This window comes from Engystomops pustulosus, chromosome 11, assembly GCF_040894005.1.
Source record: "Engystomops pustulosus chromosome 11, aEngPut4.maternal, whole genome shotgun sequence".
NCBI classification, from domain to species: Eukaryota; Metazoa; Chordata; class Amphibia; order Anura; family Leptodactylidae; genus Engystomops; species Engystomops pustulosus.
Window position 1 is genome coordinate 78,266,604 of NC_092421.1, and position 24,755 is coordinate 78,291,358.

The 24,755-nt window shown below is 42.5% G+C and overlaps 1 protein-coding gene across 3 annotated transcripts in view; it reads right to left on the reverse strand.

The window, feature by feature from the left end:
• Positions 1 to 24,755, reverse strand: part of SLIT1 (slit guidance ligand 1) — a 247,857-nt gene that overhangs the window by 47,080 nt on the left and 176,022 nt on the right. For all 3 annotated transcript variants that reach the window (XM_072130996.1, XM_072130997.1, XM_072130995.1), the window contains 7 exons: positions 23,175 to 23,246; positions 22,882 to 22,953; positions 21,296 to 21,367; positions 15,699 to 15,862; positions 5,251 to 5,398; positions 2,094 to 2,165; positions 960 to 1,031 (listed from right to left, as the gene is read on the reverse strand). In XM_072130996.1, the coding sequence (XP_071987097.1) occupies positions 960 to 1,031; positions 2,094 to 2,165; positions 5,251 to 5,398; positions 15,699 to 15,862; positions 21,296 to 21,367; positions 22,882 to 22,953; positions 23,175 to 23,246 (672 nt within the window). The remainder of the gene's footprint in view (positions 1 to 959; positions 1,032 to 2,093; positions 2,166 to 5,250; positions 5,399 to 15,698; positions 15,863 to 21,295; positions 21,368 to 22,881; positions 22,954 to 23,174; positions 23,247 to 24,755) is intronic.

The following is a 24,755-nucleotide window of genomic DNA, read 5'->3' on the forward strand; positions in this document are numbered from 1 at the left end:
TCAAGTGAAATATGACTGTTCTCTGATCATTGTCACATGACTTAGGCAGAGATTTCATATAGAGTAATCGAGTCAAATTTCATATAAGAGAGGGAATTCTAGAAAGGACTTTGCACCCCCTGAGGGTCTGGTAGTCTAATGGGGTAAAACCTGGTGACAGGTTCCCTTTAATGCCCATGCTTTCACAGCCAAATTGCATTGGTCTTCCATCTGTTTTTCACGGGTCTCCATAAACTCATATAATGGACAAAGGAATAATGGATCAGCCACACTATTAATATAATGCCCGATCCAGCCTGATATATTCCTTCCTCCATCCGAGACAGACGTGAGATATAAATTGTATGTACAAGAATCTCCACCATTGTTATATGTGAAATTAATTGATTGTGCGTTTTCAATGATGTTAATAATTTCCTTCTCTCCCCTCGAAGCGTCGCACAATAATACATTAGTCACATTACAACCAATCAAGATAAAGTGCTTCTTCAAGCTCGTTTTCGTAGGTTCCTAAATCCCGGAGTAATTCTTTTACATTTTTTTTTGCAGACTTCTTAATTACGTTTCCTCTGCATGAAGTTCTAATTAACATGAAAGGCAAAAGCTGCCGAATCTCATCAATTTTCAGCCCACAGTGAGACGGTCACATTAAAATTCACATTTTCCCGAGCAGCCATCCCAAACATCATTGCATTAAAGCCCCTCTCCCGAGGAAATGGGTTTATGCCGTCACCGTGAGAGCAGCGGCCACTGATAGCGGATATTTATTTTCCCAGTGTAAAACACTCGCCATTTAATAGAGGGGCATAATGCAATTCTTAAATGGAAATCGCATTAAAATCTGCAATACATAAGTGAGGATCTGCGGAGCAGAGGCAGCATGAGCTCATGTATTCCAGATTTGTGAGACGCAATCTCAGGGTAATTTCATTTTGCACCTTCCGAAAAATCCAACTTACAGGGAATTAAGTGAGCGGAGGCCGTGGAAGGCATCGGGGGCAATCTCGGAGATCTGGTTGTTACTCAGGTCTCTGGAAAAGAGAAATAGATTCATTATAGGGTGAAAATAAACATAAGTAATGAAATACAGAGAACTGTGACCAGAGGCTTCACATATTTGGTGGAGGAACACGGGCATCGGGAGGACACAAAGATACAACATTCAACAAGTAGGAAGGGAAATTTAGATTATCATTGTAGTTTTCTTCCAGGGCCCTCCAAACAGGATTGCAGGGCCCAAAGTAGGGGTTCAAATGATAATCTGACCCCGTTTGCTCAATCCTCTTGTAGTCCCAGGCAGCTTGTTGTGTGTTGCATTAAAATAGCGCTGAGCTCGGCATGTTCTGGGCTGTCTGGGAGGCCTTGAGCCCTGTCTGAGGAGCCGGTGTGCCCTAAGAGAGGGTTCTTAGTGCCACCTCTGGCACCTGTTCCATAGGGTTCCCCACCGCTGTTATATGGCTACAATTCCTTTGTCTCATGGAGTACACAGTGTCTCATAGGCCCAAAAGCTCATAGCTCCTGGGCCCAAAAGTCAAAATCTATAATGAGACCCGCACTAATCATTTACAATACTTTGAGATGATTCATTGTCACAGTAGCCTTTGGGCCTTCTTGGTTTTCAGAATCTAGAAGCCAGTGATACTGTTAGGACCCTATGGCTTAGCAGCCCGCACAACGTACTATTATAGACAGTAATTTGCTGACCAGTTCAACACAGTAACGACCCATTTCGCAGGGTGCATGGTGCATGTGACGTAGTAATACTGTACAGTAGAATACTTTCACCTTTAGCACACTACTGCAAAACTATTGTGTGTTTGCATACATCTAGATAGATTTTCATTTATGTATTTTGGGATAAAGGTAATTTTTTCAGATCATGGGTTTGCACTGTTCGGCTGCTGTAGCCTGCGGGTATCACAATACATTGCAGGCTGCAGGTGGCTGCGTGTGTTTTATTGTATTTATGATTTATAATCTTTTCACTTACCTCTTAACCAGAGATTTCTTAGTCAGTTTCATGCAGACCCTATTGAGACTTATATGAGGGACTGCAACAAATAATAGAAAAGTATCATGTGTCATGTACTTACATCCTCCGTAGCTTCTTATATGGTGAGAAGGCTCCGGGCGGCACTGACTTGATCCCATTCAGCTCCAAACGTCTACAAACATAGAACTCGGGTCACAATTGCAGATTTATAAAGTCACATTACATTTTGTATTCATTTAAATATAATTTTGCAACTTGCTTCTACATCACATTACACTCTATGGCCCATATATACCATACACACACAATATATATATATAGATACACACTCATATCCATTAAAGTGATTTACTGGATTACTAATGTTCATGACCTATACACGTTTACAGAGTCCAATCACCATACTACAATACTATAAATTGATACATGGTACAGTACAAAAATATCATAAAAAATACACAATATTACTATAGGTGATATCAGAAAGAAAAACACAATAAATACAAATACAAACACAATAAACCAATAAATATGAAATCTCCAGTTAGATGCATATAGGATTTTGGCGCTTGCTTGCTACAGAGCATGGGGTGATGTTTGCAGGGGATAGATCTGTGTACTATGTAGTTGTTTTGGTTAAAAATAAAAAAAGGTTGCGTATTCACATTTTGCATAAAGGAACGACATAATGTGACACATTATTACTAGGTGTTATTCAGTATTGTCTAATTTTAGCTTTAATTTGCCTTTTCTCCTCCACTGTTATTACGTGCCCTGTCCGCCGGCTTCTGAATGTGACCTTCTGAGAGCTGGAATAAGACCCCCGGGATCTCCTAATTAATATTTCTTGCTAAGTGTCCCTGGATTGAGAGGTAGAGGAGAAGTGACCTGTCAGCTGTGCACGTGAAGCAGAATGACCCGAGTTAACACTCCATCAATTACACTTAGTGGATGCCAGCAGGAGCCTGTGTAATGATTTGGTGTTATAACAAAGCGTGTGGAATGTTTTCAGCTCCGCTGAGTCTTCCGGCTTTTTGGAGAGCAGCTGCGGATTTACTGAAGTCATTTCTTTCTTCCCCCAGGAGGAGCGGACATTGGATGAGATCAGCTGTAACGCGGTGCCATGCGGTGATTGCAGGAAGGAGCCATGTCTGACACAGGGTAACACATGGAGGGGCGCACGGATGCTCATTCACAAGGGTCCAGCGTTTAGTCTCCAGGGCATAGGAGACACAGACGCACGTCTACAGCAAGTGTCCACGCGGGCTCCAGGGGCTATTATGTGATGAGGAAATCTTTACCGGCATAGCAGAATAGTAAATTAAGTCCAATGATGTCATTTTTATGCAATATTCTAATATTGCATAAAAATGGCATCATTGGACTTACGGTAATTTGCATAAAAAGGTTGTTGAAATATAAGTATGTAAATGCTATGACCATAGGTTTTTGCAAAATAAAATATATATATATATATATATATATAATATTTTTTAAATTATGGTATACATATATAATATTTTTTATATGTAAATCCATCATCCTTCAGGACAGGTGCTATGCTATACCATCTGGGACATCTCTCATACATATGGACAAGGGATGTCCTCAGAAGTCTTCTTAGAAGTTGCTTTTTACCTTCTAGGAAAGTACAGAGGGAGTACAGAAAGTGCAGTGTCATTTTGGCACAGGAGTCATAAGGAGCCCATAGGCTGACACAAGGCCTCTGGGCCAAATTCGGTGTTATCTGACATGTTTTCCTTTCCGTGGAGAGCAGCATAGGGCTTAGGGTACTCCAATAATAGGAACTGTGACTACTGGCTGCTGTGTGGGGGCGCTGTGACTATTGGCTGCTGTATGGGGGCACTATAACTATTGGCTGCTGTGTGGGGGCATTGTGACTATTGGCTGCTGTGTGGGGGCACTGTGACTATTGGCTGCTGTATGGGGGCACTGTGACTATTGGCTGCTGTATGGGGGCACTGTGACTATTGGCTGCTGTATGGGGGCACTGTGACTATTGGCTGCTGTATGGGGGCACTGTGACTATTGGCTGCTGTATGGGGGCACTGTGACTATTGGCTGCTGTATGGGGGCACTGTGACTATTGGCTGCTGTATGGGGGCACTGTGACTATTGGCTGCTGTATGGGGGCACTGTGACTATTGGCTACTGTGTGGGGGCACTGTGACTATTGGCTACTGTGTGGGGGCACTGTGACTATTGGCTACTGTGTGGGGGCACTGTGACTATTGGCTACTGTGTGGGGGCACTGTGATTATTGACTGCTGTATGGGGGCACTATAACTATTGGCTGCTGTGTGGGGGCATTGTGACTATTGGCTGCTGTATGGGGGCACTGTGACTATTGGCTGCTGTATGGGGGCACTATGACTATTGGCTGCTGTATGGGGGCGCTGTGACTATTGGCTACTGTGTGGGGGCGCTGTGACTATTGGCGGCTGTGTGGGGGCGCTGTGACTATTGGCTGCTGTATGGGGGCACTATGACTATTGGCTGCTGTATGGGGGCGCTGTGACTATTGGCTACTCTGTGGGGGCCCTATGACTATTGGCTGCTGTATGGGGGCGCTATGACTATTGGCTGCTGTATGGGGGCATTGTGACTATTGGCTGCTGTGTGGGGGCACTGTGACTATTGGCTGCTGTGTGGGGGCGCTGTGACTATTGGCTGCTGTGTGGGGGCACTGTGACTATTGGCTGCTGTGTGGGGGCACTGTGACTATTGGCTGCTCTATGGGGGCACTGTGATTATTGGCTGCTGTGTGGGGGCATTGTGACTATTGGCTGCTGTGTGGGGGCACTGTGACTATTGGCTGCTCTATGGGGGCACTGTGACTATTGGCTGCTGTGTGGGGTCGCTGTGACTATTGGCTGCTGTGTGGGGGCACTGTGACTATTTAACGATACGTGCAGCTTTGTGGCTGATTGTATTGGTAATAATGTGTAAATGTAACTACTAAATGGCTTTCTTACCTGTAGATACATTGTACAGTAATAAAATGACATTCGGCCCTTTTAAGGCAACCATGAGGCTGACACCCCCTATTATATGGCGTCTCTGCCTCATGCAAACATTAAACGCTACATTATAATTGTGGAGATATTTTACACTGTAGTCCAGCAGCTTCAAGTTACACCTATGGGTGGATTTCTTCAAATTTTAAGATACTATAAGCCCCTGTCTGAGATACAGCCGGAGGAAATAACGCATGGGTGAGGGTGACCCCCACTTACATCTCAGTCATGGTCTCTGGCAGATTTGCTGGGATTGCAGTCAAACCTTTCCCCCGACAATCCACAATGCCGTTACTACAGGTGCACATGGCCGGACAGGAGCCGACAGACAGACTGCAGATCTGAGCGCTCGAAGGATCCGACTGACCTGTAAGAGAAAAGTGCAAGAGTATACACAACTGGGGCCAGACATGACGAGTGCAGACAGTGATATCATCCCATCAAGAGAAATGCATTATTTATTGGAAACCTCTTTGGATTGTTAAAGGGAACCTGTCACCAGATTTTACCCTATTATGCTACTTGTCCCCTCAGGTAGGGTTTGAAATCGTTCTAGAATTCCCTCTTTTATGTGAAATCTCACCTGTTTACCTATAAAAGAAAAAAATCTCCTCCAAGGTCATATGCAAATTAGCAGAGAGGAGTCATATTTAACCTGCGATGAGTCAAGTTATTGGCTGCAGGGGATGTGTCAATTCAGACGCCCCCCATATTCGATGCTCTAGCACCTAGATACATGCTGCTGGTGTCATTTTAGAGAGAAGAATCTCATCTTTCAGATAGAATATATGATCTACAAAACTGGAAACACAACGTATTAGAAATTAAGCAGCGAATAAATCCTATTTGTTATTAACCGCCTGTATCTCCAGTTCTGTAGCTCACAGAACCACAAATCTTTAAGTGATTCCGGTGCTATTTTACAGATAAGAATCTCATCTTTCAGATAGCATCTATGATCTGCAAAACTGAAAGTACAACGTAGTTGGAAACCAAGCAGCAGAAAAAAAACCCCAATTGCCTTTTAACTGCCTGTATCTCCAGTTCTGTAGCTCACAGAACCACAAGCCTGATCTGAAAATGAGATTCCCATCTTTAAAATAAAACCAAGAGCATGTTTCTAGGTCCTAAAGAACCGGAGATAGAAGGCGCATGATGTGACACTCCACCTGCAGCTTCTAAACTTAACTCATCTCAGGTGAAATATGACTCTTCTCTGCTCACTGTCACATGACTTGGAGGAGATTTTACATGAAAGTGGGAATTCTAGAAATGACATTTCATTCCTTACCTAAGGGGGATAGTAATTTAATGGGGTAAAATCTTTAAAATAAAACCAAGAGCATGTTTCTAGGTCCTAAAGAACCAAAGAAAGGAGGCGTATGAAGTGACACTCCACCTGTAGCTTGTAAACTTAACTCATCTCTGGTGAAATATGACTCTTCTCTGCTCACTGTCACATGAGTTCACATGAAAGTGGGAATTCTAGAAAGGACATTTTCATCCCCTACCTAAGGGGGATAGTAATTTAATGGGGTAAAATCTGGTGAGAGGTTCCCTTTAAGTATTTGCAGGTAAGAAGAACATTCGGCAGTATGAATCGTTCTGTTCCTTTAAGCAAGACGTTCGCTTATCTCACACTTTGCATGTTGTGCAAGATTTAAAGATAAAACCTCCCAATAACCTCCAGCAATTTTCTCTTTCAGAGTGCACAACAGAAAAACCATTTCCATAATTTATCCGAGAATGAAGAAGCGGGTAATGACAGGACGCGATTTTCAGCTTCTAGTATGGATTATTTTTCTTCTTTAATGTAAAAAAAAGGAAATCACCTCCGGAGCAATTTTAAATTGCAAACATAAATGTTTAGCAAAATACAGTTTTACCCAGAAATACAGAAATCTATTTAAGAGAGAAAAACGACAACAGCGGAAACAGGAAAGGGGCAGCGAGAACCCACGGAAAGGGATGAAACAGAAGATGTTTACGACTTTACCTTCATCATTAGAAAGGAAGATGAGCAACAAGATGTGTGCAACATTTATGTACAGTTTAGAAATGGTTTGCACTTGACTAATCCACAGATATACAGAAATGTATGTTGTTAGTAGCAGCAGGACTGTGTAATTTGGATTTATATTCCAGTATTGTAGATTCTCCAAGTGAACGGAGAGAGTGTCCTCACACTGCTGTGCACTCTGCAGCCAGTTTTAAGTATTCTCCCTGGAGAGATGTGTAATTATACCTTTGTGTGTGTTGTTAGTAGCAGCAGGACTGTGAAATATGGATTTATATTCCAGGATTGGACTGGGAGCATCGGAAGAGTGTCCTCACACTGTTGTGCTCATGAGCTGCTCCACAAACACTCCCCTCAGTTTTTAGTGACTGCTTTATTGTCCAACCACAAGCTTGCTTCAGTTATTACTCAGAGGGGAGAGAGCTAAGAGTACAGCAGTGTGAGGACACACCCAATGCTCTTTGATACTCTTCAATCCTGAAATATAAATTAATTTTACACAGACCTGCTGCTACTAACGCTGCAGAATGATTACACATCTCTCCAGAGACAATTCCTAAAACTGTGGACAGATCCCTTTAAAGAGAACCTGTAACAAAGCTTTACCCACTAAACTACTTACCCCCTCAGGTCGGGTATGAAATGTCCTTTCTATAATTCTCCCTTTTATGTGAAATGCCATCCAAAGTCATGCAAATATGACTTTTCTCATCCCATTTTCACATGAGTTGAGTCAAGTTTAGTGGCTGCAGGAATAGTGTCACTTTAGAAGCCCCGATCTTCTGTTCTATAGCACCTAGAGACATGGATCAGATTTATGGTTCTGTGAGCTACCAGAACCATTGTGGTAAGCAATGCCTGTGCCAGACCCCCGACTACAATGTATGGTTTATAGCTTTAGTCTTCTCTTATGGGAAAGTGACACCTGATGGGCCCCCTAAGCCAGGGTGGTCGCACCATCAGCACCCCCTCAAGTTACACCCCTGAGCTAATAACATTGTTGGAAAGGCAAGCTGTAGATAAAGACCCAGTTCCTGCTCATGTTTTATCCGCCTGTATGTCAACTTCTGTAGCTCCCAGAACCAGAAACCTGGTGATATCTGAAAGATAAGATTCTTATCTGTAATAAGACACAAACAGCATGTTTCTAGGTGCTATATGAAGAAATTCCTGTTACTTTTGATAGGTCAAAGTCAAAAGCAACAGGAAATTCTAGGTTCTATAGAAGCAAAGATATGGGGTTCTGAAATGACACTACTCCTGCAACCACTAAACTTGACTCGTCTCATGTAAATATGGGGTCAGAAGAGTCATATTTGGCTGACATTGGTGAAGATTTTCTTTTACCGTTAAAGGGCTGATATTTCACATAAAAGAGGGAATTCAGAACATTTCATCCCCTATCAGAGGGGGGTAGTAGTTTAATGGAGTAAATCCTGGTGTCAGGTTCCCTTTAAGGAGGTGGCAGATTATTAAAACTTCATTTTACTGGAGGGGGCAATCAGCTAGAAATGGAGCCATCTAAACTAAAATATGCTGAGGAAGTGCGGACTGTAAGACTATAAACAGATGCTACAAATGTATACAATGCTAATTATACGACGGAGGAACCAGGCATCAGACCGCATACTCCCCCTCCCCCAATAACTAGACTATCATAAGCTCAAATTTACGTTACCATGAGACGAAAAAGGTTTCTATTTTGTACAAGTCATTGAAGGAGGTAAGAAAGATAAGAAATTCATCTGAAGGCTGCGGCATCTGTCAGTAAGTCTCTGGTCCCCACACGTACATCGCGCCTTCTCGCGGTTTACATCTCGGAACATTGTGTGAGAAACGAAAACAAACAGCGCGCTCTGCCCCGCATAATGATCCGGCCGCATGAAAGCCTAATGAGATTGGAGCAGATGCCCCGGTGATGGAGATGTCACCCTGCCACATGCCGGCTCTGCAATCAGGAGACATCGCTTTGTGTCACTGGCGCGATACGGTCGCGCTGGAGCAAACTGCGAAATATATAAACTGCAACCGGGATCACACAAATGTGTCCGAGGGAGCGGAATCTTACTATATCCCTGATGTGAGACTGCGGTCCATAGCACCGAGCGGCACACGCTGCATATCAAGCACATTAACAAAGAATCAATCACCAGGATTTACTCAACTAAACTCGAAGCCCCATAGCCAAGGTATAAAATGTCCTTCTAGAATTCTTCCTTTTATGTGAAATCTCATCCGTTTACTTCTGAAAAAAGCAAATATGACACTTCTCACCTTATTTTCACATGAGATAAGTCATGGGCGTAGTGTCACTTCAGAAGCCTGTGTCTTTGGTTCTATAGCACCTAACATGCTTCTGGTGTCATTTTAAAGATAAGGATCTCGACTTTCAGATCATATCTGGCTTATGGCTTTATCAGCTAAAGAACCAGAAATACAGGCAGTAAAAGACATAGATGGAAATGTGAGCTGCAGATCCACTTCCCATCTATTTCTAACTGCCTGCATGTCCAGTTCTATAGTGCACAGAACAGAGCAGAAAGAGGAGATTCTTGTCTTTATTATGACACCGGTAGCATGTCTCTAGCTACCGTATAACCAAAGATAGGGGCTTTGGAAGAGACACTACTCCTGCAACCACTATGCTTGACTCGTCTCATGTGAAGATGGGCTGAGAGGAGTCATATTTACCTAACTTTGAGGGAGATTTTAGAAAGGACATTTTCTGATTAAAAATGTTGACATGTTGAGTCGCTCCACACGGCCCATGTTCTGAAACAATTCAGCTTCATAAAACAACATCTTAATTTTCATGGTTGAGTTTTTTCACATGACAAGAAATTTTGACAATCCACCGGTAAATCCTCATGAAAATCCATGTGTCGGCTGCTTTCACACAGCCGGATACACGTCCCCATAGACGGCTATGGCGCCTGGGGCGGTACGGTGACCACACACTTATGGCACCTGTATTATACAGCATGCTCTATCTATTCTTGTGTTTACGGCCAGGAGCCAATCACAATGCTCCGTTATCTCCAGCTCTTCTATAGATAGGGAATGCTGGAGACAGGCCAGCACTGCGGTCGGCAATTTACAACACAATCCAATACAATTGAACGGGGTGTTAGGGGACAATTATTAAGAACACGACCCTCATTCTCTGAATTACTTGGGGTTCCATTCAAGCGATCACAGGGGACCCAGCAGTCGTACCCCTGACCAAACAATAATAATAATAATAATTCTTTATTTTATATAGCGCACACAGATTACGCAGCGCTGCAGAGTTTGCCAAATCAGTCCCCATGGGGCTCACAATCTAATCAACCTGCAAGTATGTTTTGGAGTGTGGGAGGAAACCGGAGGAAACATAGTGAGAACTTACAAACTCTTTGCAGATGTTCACCCGGATGGGACTTTAAACCAGGACCCCAGCGCTGCCAGGCTATAGAGCTAACCACTGAGCCACCAATCAGATTACTATCCCCTGTCCTGTGGATTGGGGATAACTGAACTAGCCGGTATGGCCTCTTTAAAACGTGCATCCATTGTTTTACAAAACTTTTGAGTCAGAATTCAAGAACTTTTGATTGGTGAGGTCCAATCCCTCCCCCATACATTGTGCTGTAAGACTGTCAACAAAGTAGCAGAAGTCCTCGGCTGTAATGGACTTGCTAAGTTCTATTCGGGGAATCCAAAACGTATGGCATAAACATTTAGATTTCTATGGATTTATACACAACATACTTAGATCAAGGGCATCCAGCCGCAGCAGCACAGCCGAAAGCTTCTGTCTTCTGGGGGGTGTTATACCTAATCCAAGGCTTGATGTTCAGTGCATGACACAAGGATAGAAAGTAAACCCCCGTGTCATACATTGTATCTTCCAGTTATTGTTCCACGGAATTCTGGGGGCCGAAACCAACTTTATGAAAGTTCTGAATGGCAAAATACTTACCTACATCCACATACTGGGGTGGATAGGTAAAAGCCCCTGCAAAATTATTTAACCGGTGAATGAAATTTTGAAGGAGTAATGACAACTTATTTCATCCCTACCATGTATGGCATGTGACATAACTGGTAAAGGGTTTAAAGGGGTTGTCCACTTTAAGCACATAATTAATATTGTTTGTAAAATGAAACAGTTTTCCAATATACTTTCTGTATCAATTCCTCATGGTTTCCTAGATCTCTGCTTGCTGTCCTGCTAGAGAAAGATTCTATGTTTACTTCCTGTCCCTGGTCATGTGATGTCACACAGATGCGCAGCTCTGATCACTCTCTGTGCTACTAATGAGCCGTGTGACATCACATGACCAGGGACAGATTTCTATGCACTGGCAGCAAACATGGAAGCTTTCTATAGCATGACAGGAAGCAGAAATCTAGAAAACCGTGACAAATTGGTATAGAAAGGATTTTGGAAAACTGTATAACTTTTTCCTTACACAAACCATATCAATTATTTACTGAAAGTGGAGTCTGGATGCATTTTGGTTGTGTTTGGCTCCATAGGATGACAGGACAATGAGGACAGTTGTCAGTCGGGAATCCCTGTTATAGATGTGAGATTTTATCTTCAAACTACACCAAACAAATCCACCCCCCCCTTTTATCATGCTAACAAGACGTGGTGCGGTGCTGGTGGAGGACCATTTGGTCTGTATGATTTATGGATGAGGTCCTCTGTGCCATACAGGGAGGCAGACTGGTGGGTGGCATAGATGCGCCGGCTTTCTTCTCCGTATTCATTAGACGGACCTAAAGTGCTGATATAAACAAACGCCATTGATCTGCCTGAATGGCGGCCGCCCATCTGCACGACTTTTAATATTTCATCATATTGTGTCTCCGTTTCATTCGGCTTAATGGGAGGTCTCAGCTGTGACTCTCCTGCAGCAGCAGCTGTTCCTCATTTACACACATACTAAACACCAGCGCAGCGCGGAGGTCCAGGCTGACCTCAGAGGGGACTGCTACCCCCATCACACAGGCCCAGATCCAGCGCCACCTCTCAAGATGCTGAAGCACAACAATGGTGACGTGAGGGAAAGGCTTGTAATTGATTGCGAAAACATCAACATTCAATTATTCAGGGTTGAATTAAGTGAATATTAACTACTGCGCTAAACCACAGCACGAAAGTAACACACAAATAGTAATATCCCACACAGTCACCAGCGAAGATCTGCACCACTACTGATCCTGTATTATTCTCCAGAGCTGCACTCGCTATTCTGCTGCTGGTGCAGTCACTGTGTACATACATGACATTACTTATCCTGTACTGATCCTGAGTTACATCCTGTATTATTCTCCAGAGCTGCACTCACTATTCTGCTGCTGGTGCAGTCACTGTGTACATACATGACATTACTAATCCTGTACTGATCCCGAGTTACATCCTGTATTATACTCCAGAGCTGCACTCACTATTCTGCTGCTGGTGCAGTCACTGTGTACATACATGACATTACTTATCCTGTACTGATCCTGAGTTACATCCTGTATTATACCCCAGAGCTGCACTCACTATTCTGCTGCTGGTGCAGTCACTGTGTACATACATGACATTACTTATCCTGTACTGATCCTGAGTTACATCCTGTATTATACTCCAGAGCTGCACTCACTATTCTGCTGCTGGTGCAGTCACTGTGTACATACATGACATTACTTATCCTGTACTGATCCTGAGTTACATCCTGTATTATACTCCAGAGCTGCACTCACTATTCTGCTGCTGGTGCAGTCACTGTGTACATACATGACATTACTTATCCTGTACTGATCCTGAGTTACATCCTGTATTATACTCCAGAGCTGCACTCACTATTCTGCTGCTGGTGCAGTCACTGTGTACATACATGACATTACTTATCCTGTACTGATCCTGAGTTACATCCTGTATTATACTCCAGAGCTGCACTCACTATTCTGCTGCTGGTGCAGTCACTGTGTACATACATGACATTACTTATCCTGTACTGATCCTGAGTTACATCCTGTATTATTCTCCAGAGCTGCACTCCCTATTCTGCTGCTGGTGCAGTCACTGTGTACATACCTGACATTACTTATCCTGTACTGATCCTGAGTTACATCCTGTATTATACCCCAGAGCTGCACTCACTATTCTGCTGCTGGTGCAGTCACTGTGTACATACATGACATTACTTATCCTGTACTGATCCTGAGTTACATCCTGTATTATACCCCAGAGCTGCACTCACTATTCTGCTGCTGGTGCAGTCACTGTGTACATACATGACATTACTTATCCTGTACTGATCCTGAGTTACATCCTGTATTATACCCCAGAGCTGCACTCACTATTCTGCTGCTGGTGCAGTCACTGTGTACATACATGACATTACTTATCCTGTACTGATCCTGAGTTACATCCTGTATTATTCTCCAGAGCTGCACTCCCTATTCTGCTGCTGGTGCAGTCACTGTGTACATACCTGACATTACTTATCCTGTACTGATCCTGAGTTACATCCTGTATTATACCCCAGAGCTGCACTCACTATTCTGCTGCTGGTGCAGTCACTGTGTACATACATGACATTACTTATCCTGTACTGATCCTGAGTTACATCCTGTATTATACCCCAGAGCTGCACTCACTATTCTGCTGCTGGTGCAGTCACTGTGTACATACATGACATTACTTATCCTGTACTGATCCTGAGTTACATCCTGTATTATACCCCAGAGCTGCACTCACTATTCTGCTGCTGGTGCAGTCACTGTGTACATACATGACATTACTTATCCTGTACTGATCCTGAGTTACATCCTGTATTATACCCCAGAGCTGCACTCACTATTCTGCTGCTGGTGCAGTCACTGTGTACATACATGACATTACTTATCCTGTACTGATCCTGAGTTACATCCTGTATTATACTCCAGAGCTGCACTCACTATTCTGCTGCTGGTGCAGTCACTGTGTACATACATGACATTACTTATCCTGTACTGATCCTGAGTTACATCCTGTATTATACTCCAGAGCTGCACTCACTATTCTGCTGCTGGTGCAGTCACTGTGTACATACATGACATTACTTATCCTGTACTGATCCTGAGTTACATCCTGTATTATTCTCCAGAGCTGCACTCCCTATTCTGCTGCTGGTGCAGTCACTGTACATACATGACATTACTTATCCTGTACTGATCCTGAGTTACATCCTGTATTATACTCCAGAGCTGCACTCACTATTCTGCTGCTGGTGCAGTCACTGTGTACATACATGACATTACTTATCCTGTACTGATCCTGAGTTACATCCTGTATTATACCCCAGAGCTGTACTCACTATTCTGCTGCTGGTGCAGTCACTATGTACATACATGACATTACTTATCCTGTACTGATCCTGAGTTACATCCTGTATTATACCCCAGAGCTGCACTCACTATTCTGCTGCTGGTGCAGTCACTGTGTACATACATGACATTACTTATCCTGTACTGATCCTGAGTTACATCCTGTATTATACCCCAGAGCTGCACTCACTATTCTGCTGCTGGTGCAGTCACTGTGTACATACATGACATTACTTATCCTGTACTGATCCTGAGTTACATCCTGTATTATACTCCAGAGCTGCACTCACTATTCTGCTGCTGGTGCAGTCACTGTGTACATACATGACATTACTTATCCTGTACTGATCCTGAGTTACATCCTGTATTATACTCCAGAGCTGCACTCACTATTCTGCTGCTGGTGCAGTCACTGTGTACATACATGACATTACTTATCCTGTACTGATCCTGAGTTACATCCTGTATTATACCCCAGAGCTGCACTCACTATTCTGCTGCTGGAGCAGTCACTGTGTACATACATGACATTACTTATCCTGTACTGATCCTGAGTTACATCCTGTATTATACTCCAGAGCTGCACTCACTATTCTGCTGCTAGTGCAGTCACTGTGTACATACATGACATTACTTATCCTGTATTATACCCCAGAGCTGCACTCACTATCCTGCTGCTGGTGCAGTCACTGTGTACATACATGACATTACTTATCCTGTACTGATCCTGAGTTACATCCTGTATTATACCCCAGAGCTGCACTCACTATTCTGCTGCTGGTGCAGTCACTGTGTACACACATGACATTACTTATCCTGTACTGATCCTGAGTTACATCCTGTATTATACCCCAGAGCTGCACTCACTATTCTGCTGGTGCAGTCACTGTGTACATACATGACATTACTTATCCTGTACTGATCATGAGTTACATCCTGTATTATACTCCATAGCTGCACTCACTATTCTGCTGGTGCAGTCACTGTGTACATACATGACATTACTTATCCTGTACTGATCCTGAGTTACATCCTGTATTATACCCCAGAGCTGCACTCACTATTCTGCTGCTGGTGCAGTCGCAGTGTAGATACATTACCAAACCCATCTTGTATAACACAGTATGTAACGCAGGATCCGTATAGGTACAACAAATGAAAATGTACAGGGACACATACAGCATGGGTGTATAAGCCATGTTTCTTTGTTGTTCCATAGTGAAATATAACGGATTCCCAGTGACAGGTAACCAGCCTGGATGGACTAGAAGTAAGAAGAAATAAGAAGAAAAACAAGTCTGACCTGAGCAGCTAAATTCATGTTTCTGGACTTCTGCCACGTTAAGGCCACGGAGCTGGGTTGGAGCAGTGCATTGTGTGAAGAGCCCAATGGTTGGACGTTGGCGGAGCCACTGAGAGAGCCAGGCCAGGTGACAGTCACAGAACAAGTTGTTGGAATGTAGTCGGCTGGAAGAAAGACGACAAATACTCAGAAGATTGGAAAGAGAAAGTCCTGATACACGAAACACCACAAGGATCGGCATGTATGGAGGCTGCAGGTCTGTGCTGCCAACAGGGACACTTACCGTACCTATGGTATTCAGCTCCGCATAACTTATACAGATAATGTCCTGGTCACACAGCTCTAGGGTTTGTTATACGAGAGTCTGATATGCTATAAACTGGGCACCTTTGTTAGCAGGACAATGGAAACCAACAATTAACCTACCACCCCCCTCATCCTTTCTAGAATTCCCTCTTTTATATAAAATCTCATCCATAATACCTAAAATAAAAATTTACTCCAAAGTCATATTTAATTGAGATGAGTCAAGTGTAGAGGCTGCAGAGAAAGACGCCTCTGTCTTCGGTTCTATAGCACCTACAAACATGTTTTGTCCTGTTAATGATTAGAATCTCTCCTTCAGATCATGTTATCTACAGAACCAGAGATACATAGTAAGAAATGAGTGACGCATTCAGACATAAGAAATTCTTATCAATAATATGACATCATGTTTCCACGTACCATAGAAATGAAGATAGGTCGTCTAAGTGACTCCCCCCCCCCTCTGCAGCCTCTAAATTTGACTCATCTCAGTTAAATGGAAACTTCCACTTATCTCTAGTTATATTTAAGTTCAGATGCCTCCCGCGCAACTCGACATATTGCTGAATAGGCGGCAAAACAACCAATCCAGAAAATTGATGGCCCGAGCCAACTACCGATGACTGTGATTGACCAGGGGGACACCTCTGGCCAATCACAGCCATGGCTAGTTGGCTAGGGGATTGGTTGTTTGGCCGACAATATGGCCAGCTCGTGCAGGCAGGTCCAGTTTTAGACAATGTGAGTCCCTGGGCAAAAAAAAAGGTGGGGCCCCAAAATAAAACTATAAATATAAAACCTCTGCCCACAAAAGTCCTTATTCAGGGGGCCCCTTTAGGATCAGGGGCCCTGAGCACATGCCCAGTTTGGCACCCATCTAACGCCAGCCCTGTGTGCAGGATGCACCCAAACCCGAACAGAAACTAATCCCAGTTTATTATCATAGGACTTTGGAGGAAATTTTCTTAGGTAAAGGGGTGAGATTTAACATAAAAGAGGAGGGGGCTGCTAGTTTGATAGGTTAAAATCTGGTGACAGGTTCCCTTTAAATCTGTTTATTTACTTACAACAAGTAAAAAAAGCGGGAAAATGGAATACAAAGTATATTGCATAATTTATGATGCATAAAACAAGATACTAATTATTAAAATTGTTACATATCTACAGCAGCCGACCCCCAGACTGCCGTATAATGCGACCTTCTAAGGCTTCTCCTGATCTCTAGACTATTTGTTTTAGGCTACATTCACACGACCGTATGATTTCTCCAGTCCCGTATTTACGGGCCGTATATACGTGACGTTTTTCATCCGTATGCAGCACGTATGTTACCCGTATTTTATACGTCCCCATAGACTTCTAGGGCATATGGAACTGAAATACAGGAGAAAATAGGACATGCTCTATATTTTTATACAGCTAGTATACGGTACGGTACGGAACGGAGTTAACAACGGCAATATAAATGGTCAGACGTATTCACATACGGCCACATTCATTCATAGGTAATCCGTAAAAAAACGGTACGGTACGGTACGGATACGGCCGTTTTCATACGTCCGTGTGAATGTAGCCTTAGGCTACATTCACACGAACGTATGGGGGACGTATATACGGCCGACGTATATACGGCCGATATACGTCCCCCATACACTCCTATGGGCGCACGGCACCCTACGGGAGCGGTACGGTGCAGCACACGTGCGGCACCGTACCGTTCCGTACCCGGGAGAAAGATAGGACCTGTCCTATCTTTCCCCGTAATACGGCGCCGTGCGCCATAGGTTGCTATGGAGAGGGGCGGGGGTGAGCTGCGCTCACCTCCTCCTCCTCTCCCCGTACACTGCCGTTGCCCGCTACGGTACGGTACGGGCGGGCAACGGCAGTGTGAATGTAGCCTTATTCTTTCTTACCTTGTCCATGGGCTAAGCCTAACCCTATTTCCATCCAGACACTTGCTGTCTCTTACAATGTATCAAAAAATGTAACACAAACTAGATACAAAGCCTCTCTGTGCCATCCGCAGGGCCTGTGGACACCTACGGAGTCAAATCTCAAGTTCTATTAAAAGCTGAATAAATGAAATATTATCTGCGGCTCGAGAAATCTGAGACGCTCTCGAGATGCGGCTGAGAAATCTTCCCGTCCTGTTCATTTCATTTGAGTAATGTGCAGCCTCTTAACTCGTCCTTCCCCATCCTTATTACAATCCCAACGCGGCCTATCCCGCCAGATCCGGTATTGTCATGTAAATACGGAACGGACTCATTTATTCCCCACGCTAATAATAATTCCATCTCAACACACAGAGTAATCGGCTGCAATAGGATTAGGATATATTACATATTGCATGAGTTACAGAGTTATTATTGGATGAGGCTTTTACGGCCTCTCGCTAGTCATGCGTGACATTCCATTTACCGCCAGCAAAATGACACGCAACAGCGGCGAAATGTCCCTCTAAACACTGGCGGCCTCCGCTTTATATCAGGCAGTTCTTAATTATAAGGAAATTAATAGTTAACACACGTCCTGCACGTATTCATCTCCGCGTGGCGTATTATCGGGGGCGATACGTTACAGACCTCCGCAGTCTGGGGATCTCTATGAATGGGAGATAATTAAAGGGGATTTTAATGAAAAATGTAACGAAACAGCAACACATCGTTCAAAGGACTGTGTATGGTATTACGCCTTAAACGCACTTAAAGGGATTGTCCATATTAGAAACAACGTAGTTGTAGTTATGAAATCAGTAAAAAAAAAAACATGATCCCACCACTCCAGATCCGACGGGACGATACCGAGCTCCCGCTGACGCGGTGTCAGTCCGTGCTGCCCCATACACGTAGGGGTCACTGCTCAGACCAGAAACTGGTTGTGTCAGTAATAAAACAGCATGGCGGAAGATGTAGATGTATTAACCATTTAAGGATCTCAGTGTTTTAAGTGATACATCCCTTTAAAATAAAAGGACTGAACTGCACTACCGGATTCTGCCTCCGGACACATGTGGCGTCCTTTCAGGCATTGATAACATTGTAAAATAAAGACACATTTGTAACTTCCTAATTTATTTAGCATTTTTAAGATGTCTGCTTACAGTCAGTGGACTTGGATCAAAACATGTATCGATTTAATACTCGACCTCTGGCAGAGAACGTGTCCATAGATGGTGGCTGGTTGTAGGTGTAATGGCTGCCCTGTTCACCAGTCTATACAAAGTAAACTTCAACATTTTTGAAATACAATTGGGAACCTATTAATATGTGACTGAGGTGTAAATTTTCAAATGCAAACAAATTAAACAAAACAAAATTTAAAACAAGAAGAAGAAAAATCTATAAAAACAAAATAAAGTAAATCAATGGGTTACTATAAGCTTGGTCCTAATGTGCAGCAAGTGTCCGCTCTGATCCACTTTCTAAAAAACTTTATATTTTAACTTTTTTCTTTTTACTTTTCCCGTTTTCAATAAGAGCCGATGTCTTCTTGTTTACCATTTGTTTTCTCAGTAAAGGCTTTTAATTGGAAACAGGGGAAAACCCAACAAAACCACATAACAAGGAAAAAAGAAATAACAAACAGAAAATGTAACAAAAAACACAAAAACAAAACAAAAACAAAACTACACATCTTCCAGATCACAAATCTGGAGAAATACAACCTATGATTCCCACAACAGGGAAATAAACTATCAAAATAAGAATATAACTACTATAATACTGCCCCCTATGTACAAGAATAAAACTACAATAATACTGCCCCCTATGTACAAGAATAAAACTACTATAATACTGCCCCCTATGTACAGGAATATAACTACTATAATACTGCACCCTATGTACAGGAATATAACTACTATAATACTGCCCCCTATGTACAGGAATATAACTACTATAATACTGCCTCCTATGTACAGGAATATAACTACTATAAAACTGCCCCTATGTACAAGAATATAACTACTATAATACTGCTCCGTATGTACAAGAATATAACTACTATAATACTGCCCCCTATGTACAAGAATATAACTACTATAATACTGCCCCCTATGTACAGGAATATAACTACTATAATACTGCCCCCTATGTACAAGAATATAACTACTATAATACTGCCCCCCCTATGTACAAGAATATAACTACTATAATACTGCCCCCTATGTACAGGAATATAACTACTATAATACTGCCCCCTATGTACAAGAATATAACTACTATAATACTGCCCCCTATGTACAGGAATATAACTACTGTAATACTTCCCCCTATGTACAAGAATATAACTACTATAATACTGTCCCCTATGTACAAGAATATAACTACTATAATACTGCCCCTATGTACAGGAATATAACTACTATAATACTGCCCCCTATGTACAAGAATATAACTACTATAATACTGCCCCCTATGTACAGGAATATAACTACTATAATACTGCCCCCTATGTACAGGAATATAACTACTATAATACTGCCCCCTATGTACAGGAATATAACTACTATAATACTGCCCCCTATGTACAGGAATATAACTACTATAATACTGCCCCCTATGTACAGGAATATAACTACTATAATACTGCCCCCTATGTACAAGAATATAACTACTATAATACTGCCCCCTATGTACAGGAATATAACTACTATAATACTGCCCCCTATGTACAAGAATATAACTACTATAATACTGCCCCCCCTATGTACAAGAATATAACTACTATAATACTGCCCCCTATGTACAGGAATATAACTACTATAATACTGACCCCTATGTACAGGAATATAACTACTATAATACTGCCCCCTATGTACAGGAATATAACTACTATAATACTGCCCCCTATGTACAGGAATATAACTACTATAATACTGCCCCCTATGTACAAGAATATAACTACTATAATACTGCCCCCTATGTACAGGAATATAACTACTATAATACTGCCCCCTATGTACAGGAATATAACTACTATAATACTGCCCCCTGTGTACAGGAATATAACTACTATAATACTGCCCCCTATGTACAAGAATATAACTACTATAATACTGCCCCCTGTGTACAGGAATATAACTACTATAATACTGCCCCCTATGTACAGGAATATAACTACTATAATACTGCCCCTATGTACAAGAATATAACTACTATAATACTGCCCCCTATGTACAAGAATATAACTACTATAATACTGCCCCCTATGCACAGGAATAAATGCTCTACAATTACGTCCCCAGTAACTGATGTCTTGTTCTCAGGCTACAAACTCCATGTACTTACAAAGTCCTCAGTTTTGGCATATGGTTGAAACTGGAGACTGGGATTGTGGTGATGTTGTTGTTGTTCAGGGTTCTGAAAAAAAAAAGAGAATGAGAACATTTTAATCACACAGAGCTAAAAATTATAGGGATAAGCGAGGATAAGATTCCCAGGAGTATTAATATGGGCACATTAGTTTCACTAGGGACAGGATCTGAGGACTTGGAGGAAATACACAGACTTGTTCCCAAGACAAAAACCACAACTGACAGCAATTTACCATCCGGCTCTGTAATAAATGTTGCGATGACGTTCTTTATTGGGGAAAAAAAGGCATTTTGCATATTTGTGAATTGCACAACTAAGCTGTGACCTGGATATTATACCAGGGACATTACCCATAGATCCAGGCACCAGGACTGTGCTATCTACTTATATTTATTATCCTTGGCCTCCATCCTTCTAAAATCAACTTCTAACATGATGCTAATGAACCCAAAGGGCTCTACCATGTGGTAGCTACACAGGCTGTTACACTGTCTCACCCACTCCCTGCTCCTTCAGGACTTCCCCCTGCCCTCGGCTTGCTGTGAATCTCACCAGGAAAGTTTTAGCACGATGTGGGAATTGGAGGGGGGTGTCTCGTGTATAGTGTAACAGTCTATAAAGGTACAGCACAGAGGGGACCCACCCCTTCTGGCTGGTTCAAACCATGGATAACAAATATAAGAAGATTACCACAGTCATGGTGCCTGGATCTATGAGTTATTCATGGCCTACTTCCTTCTAAAATCAACTTTTAAAATGATGCTAATTAATCATCCCCAACATGCTGTAGCTTCACAGGCTGCTGCACTGAACATGAGCATTTCCCCCTCCCACAGTGTGAGATTACATTAGGCAGAAGGATGGAGAAGTTTGGAGAGGGAAGGGGAGGAGGAGACCATGTAACAGCCTGTGAAGCTACATCATGGGGAGGGGAGAATGGATTTAGGTACAGCCCTTCTGGCTCATGAGCATAATTGTAAAAGTTGATTCTATACATAACCCACTGACCAGTATGGTGCCATTTCTTAGAACAAAGAATTTTATCCCAGACCAGCTAATGTAGAAAATAGTTAGGTCTTCATAGGAGCTGAAGACAAGTGTGACCATGGTAACAGACTACAGACAAACCTGTGTAGTCAGATGCATTTGTGCCATAGTTAATGGTGAACTACAAATTACACGTTAGTAAGTGACAGGTGAAAGAGAATATGGAATATGGAACTAAGTAGAGAGGATGGTGACTCTCCTATAAACAGCGCCACCCCTGACCATGGTTGGTGCTGGTATTGCAGCTTAGCCATATAGAAATAAAAGGAGCTTAATTGCAATACCAGACACTACCCAGGGTCAGGAGAGGAGCTGTTTTTGGAAGAAAGCAGCCATGTTTTTAAACCTCTGGACAACCCCTTTGACTCTTGTCATGTCACATGACCGCCCAAACCAGTGCAGAAATTCCCCACATTGCTGCCATTGTGAATGGGTCGGCTACAAGTATAGGTGACAATATGTATGGATGTCTATATGTAAGTGTGGGTCCTCCATGGATGCTTCATACTTACAACACTTCTAGCCCTCGGAGAGCACGGAACGCTCCATCCTCGATACAACTGATCTGGTTCTTGTCCAATTGTCTATGGAGAAAATACAAAGTGAGTATGGATTGGGCATAAGCTGCTATTCAAATGCTATGGAAAAAAGTTTTTTTGGAGGGGAAATTATCCCAAAGCATATGTAACGCAAGACACTACTGTCCTCAGTCTCCAGCCTACACTGCTGGGACTTGTAGCTTCACAGGTTGGAGATCACTGACAGACCAGGATAGCAAAGCAATATCTAAAAGTAAAAGACTTACAAATTCTTAAGTTCTGTGGCTCCTCGGAAAGTTTTCCTTGGAATCGCCTGGATCACGTTCTCACTGAGATCACTGCAAGATAGAAAGAACATCACCTGTTACTGTGTTATATTTCCTTTTCCTAGATCACTCATATGCTGCGAGATGTACTAAGATCACTGTGCTATATCAGAGCCGCAATGTTTATTTGCATAATAAAATCCATCTGCTCATTCATATTTCATGTAATTCCTCTACCATATATATATATATATACACATTTCTTCAATTGCATGTTATTTCCTGGGTGAAGATAATTTCCAATAACTGCAGCCAAGCAAGATAACTGCCCTTGGATACAACCACCACGGCTCCCTTTGGAGCAGTGGTCAGAGATGCACTACTAAGTGCTGTCTGACTACTCCCTTCAGCAGTTATTACCACAGGGCGGCTGTGGGACATGAAGCAATTCCTGGCCATTTCATATGCAAAAACTATTTGTTTCTATGTGCAATCACTCCAGCAGTGGTCATATCCAAGGACAGCCATCTTGTTTCTAAGGGAGAATAAGAATACATTTATGGAAAATTATCATGTTAAGCTTTTGATTAACATGTCCTCCATCTTGCCTTGTACCTACTGATGAGGGTACACAGACTTTTTATAGGTAAAACCACTGGGTCTTTGTTGATATTGAAATTGTTTTAATTAATGGCTTTAAAACAGGACAAGCAGCAAGAAAATTTTGCCAGTTCCAGTTTTAATCTTGCCGATAAAGGGTAGTGATTGCTTTCTCACTAAGGAGTTACTTTATTAAACACAATCCAGGATTGAGCCGAAAAACCTGGCAGGGAAGAAAGTAGTTTGATGTATCGGGTGTACATAGCATCAGGCACTATGGGTGGATACAATGTCCATTATATAGAATTCTCACACAGTGATGTAATCTCATAACTTCTCTATTGTTTCTAAACTGCCTACAGTACATGGTGCTATGCTGCAAGGGGTTATGGGTACTGGTAACAACATCACTAGCAGTCACAGAGAAACAAAACCTTTATTCTCATTACTTTAGGTCTCTATAATGTCCTGTAAGGTGACTGAAGAGTGCAAGAGTATTAGAGAAGATTTCCTTTCGACCATACCCAGCATCACTAAGACAACTGCAAATCACAGAAGCTGCAGCAGGAAAAACTTCTAAATATGCAGAATACATGTGCACACACTAGACTGATTTATGCAAAATGTGTTTATATGTCTTCAAAGGGAACTTGTCGGTTAAACTAAACCCCATACTAACTAAACATATCTAGGAAACCTGCTATAAAGCAGTAAAACTATCCCTATATTGTTCATCCCCATGCCTGTAGAGTTCCACAGTCTGATAGTAAAGTTGACTCACCATCTATGCCTCCAGCTTCCTCAGAAAGTAGATAGACACCAACTGTATGTGTCTTGCTGAAGGGAATTCCTGAGGGAGGGGAAATGAGGGACTTGATATCTCTTCAGCGAGTCAGAGTCTCTCTCAACTCATTCCCCCTCCCTTCTAGGAGTCACACAGCCAGCATTTCAGGAATCTGGAGGTATGGCCGAGCTGGAAGA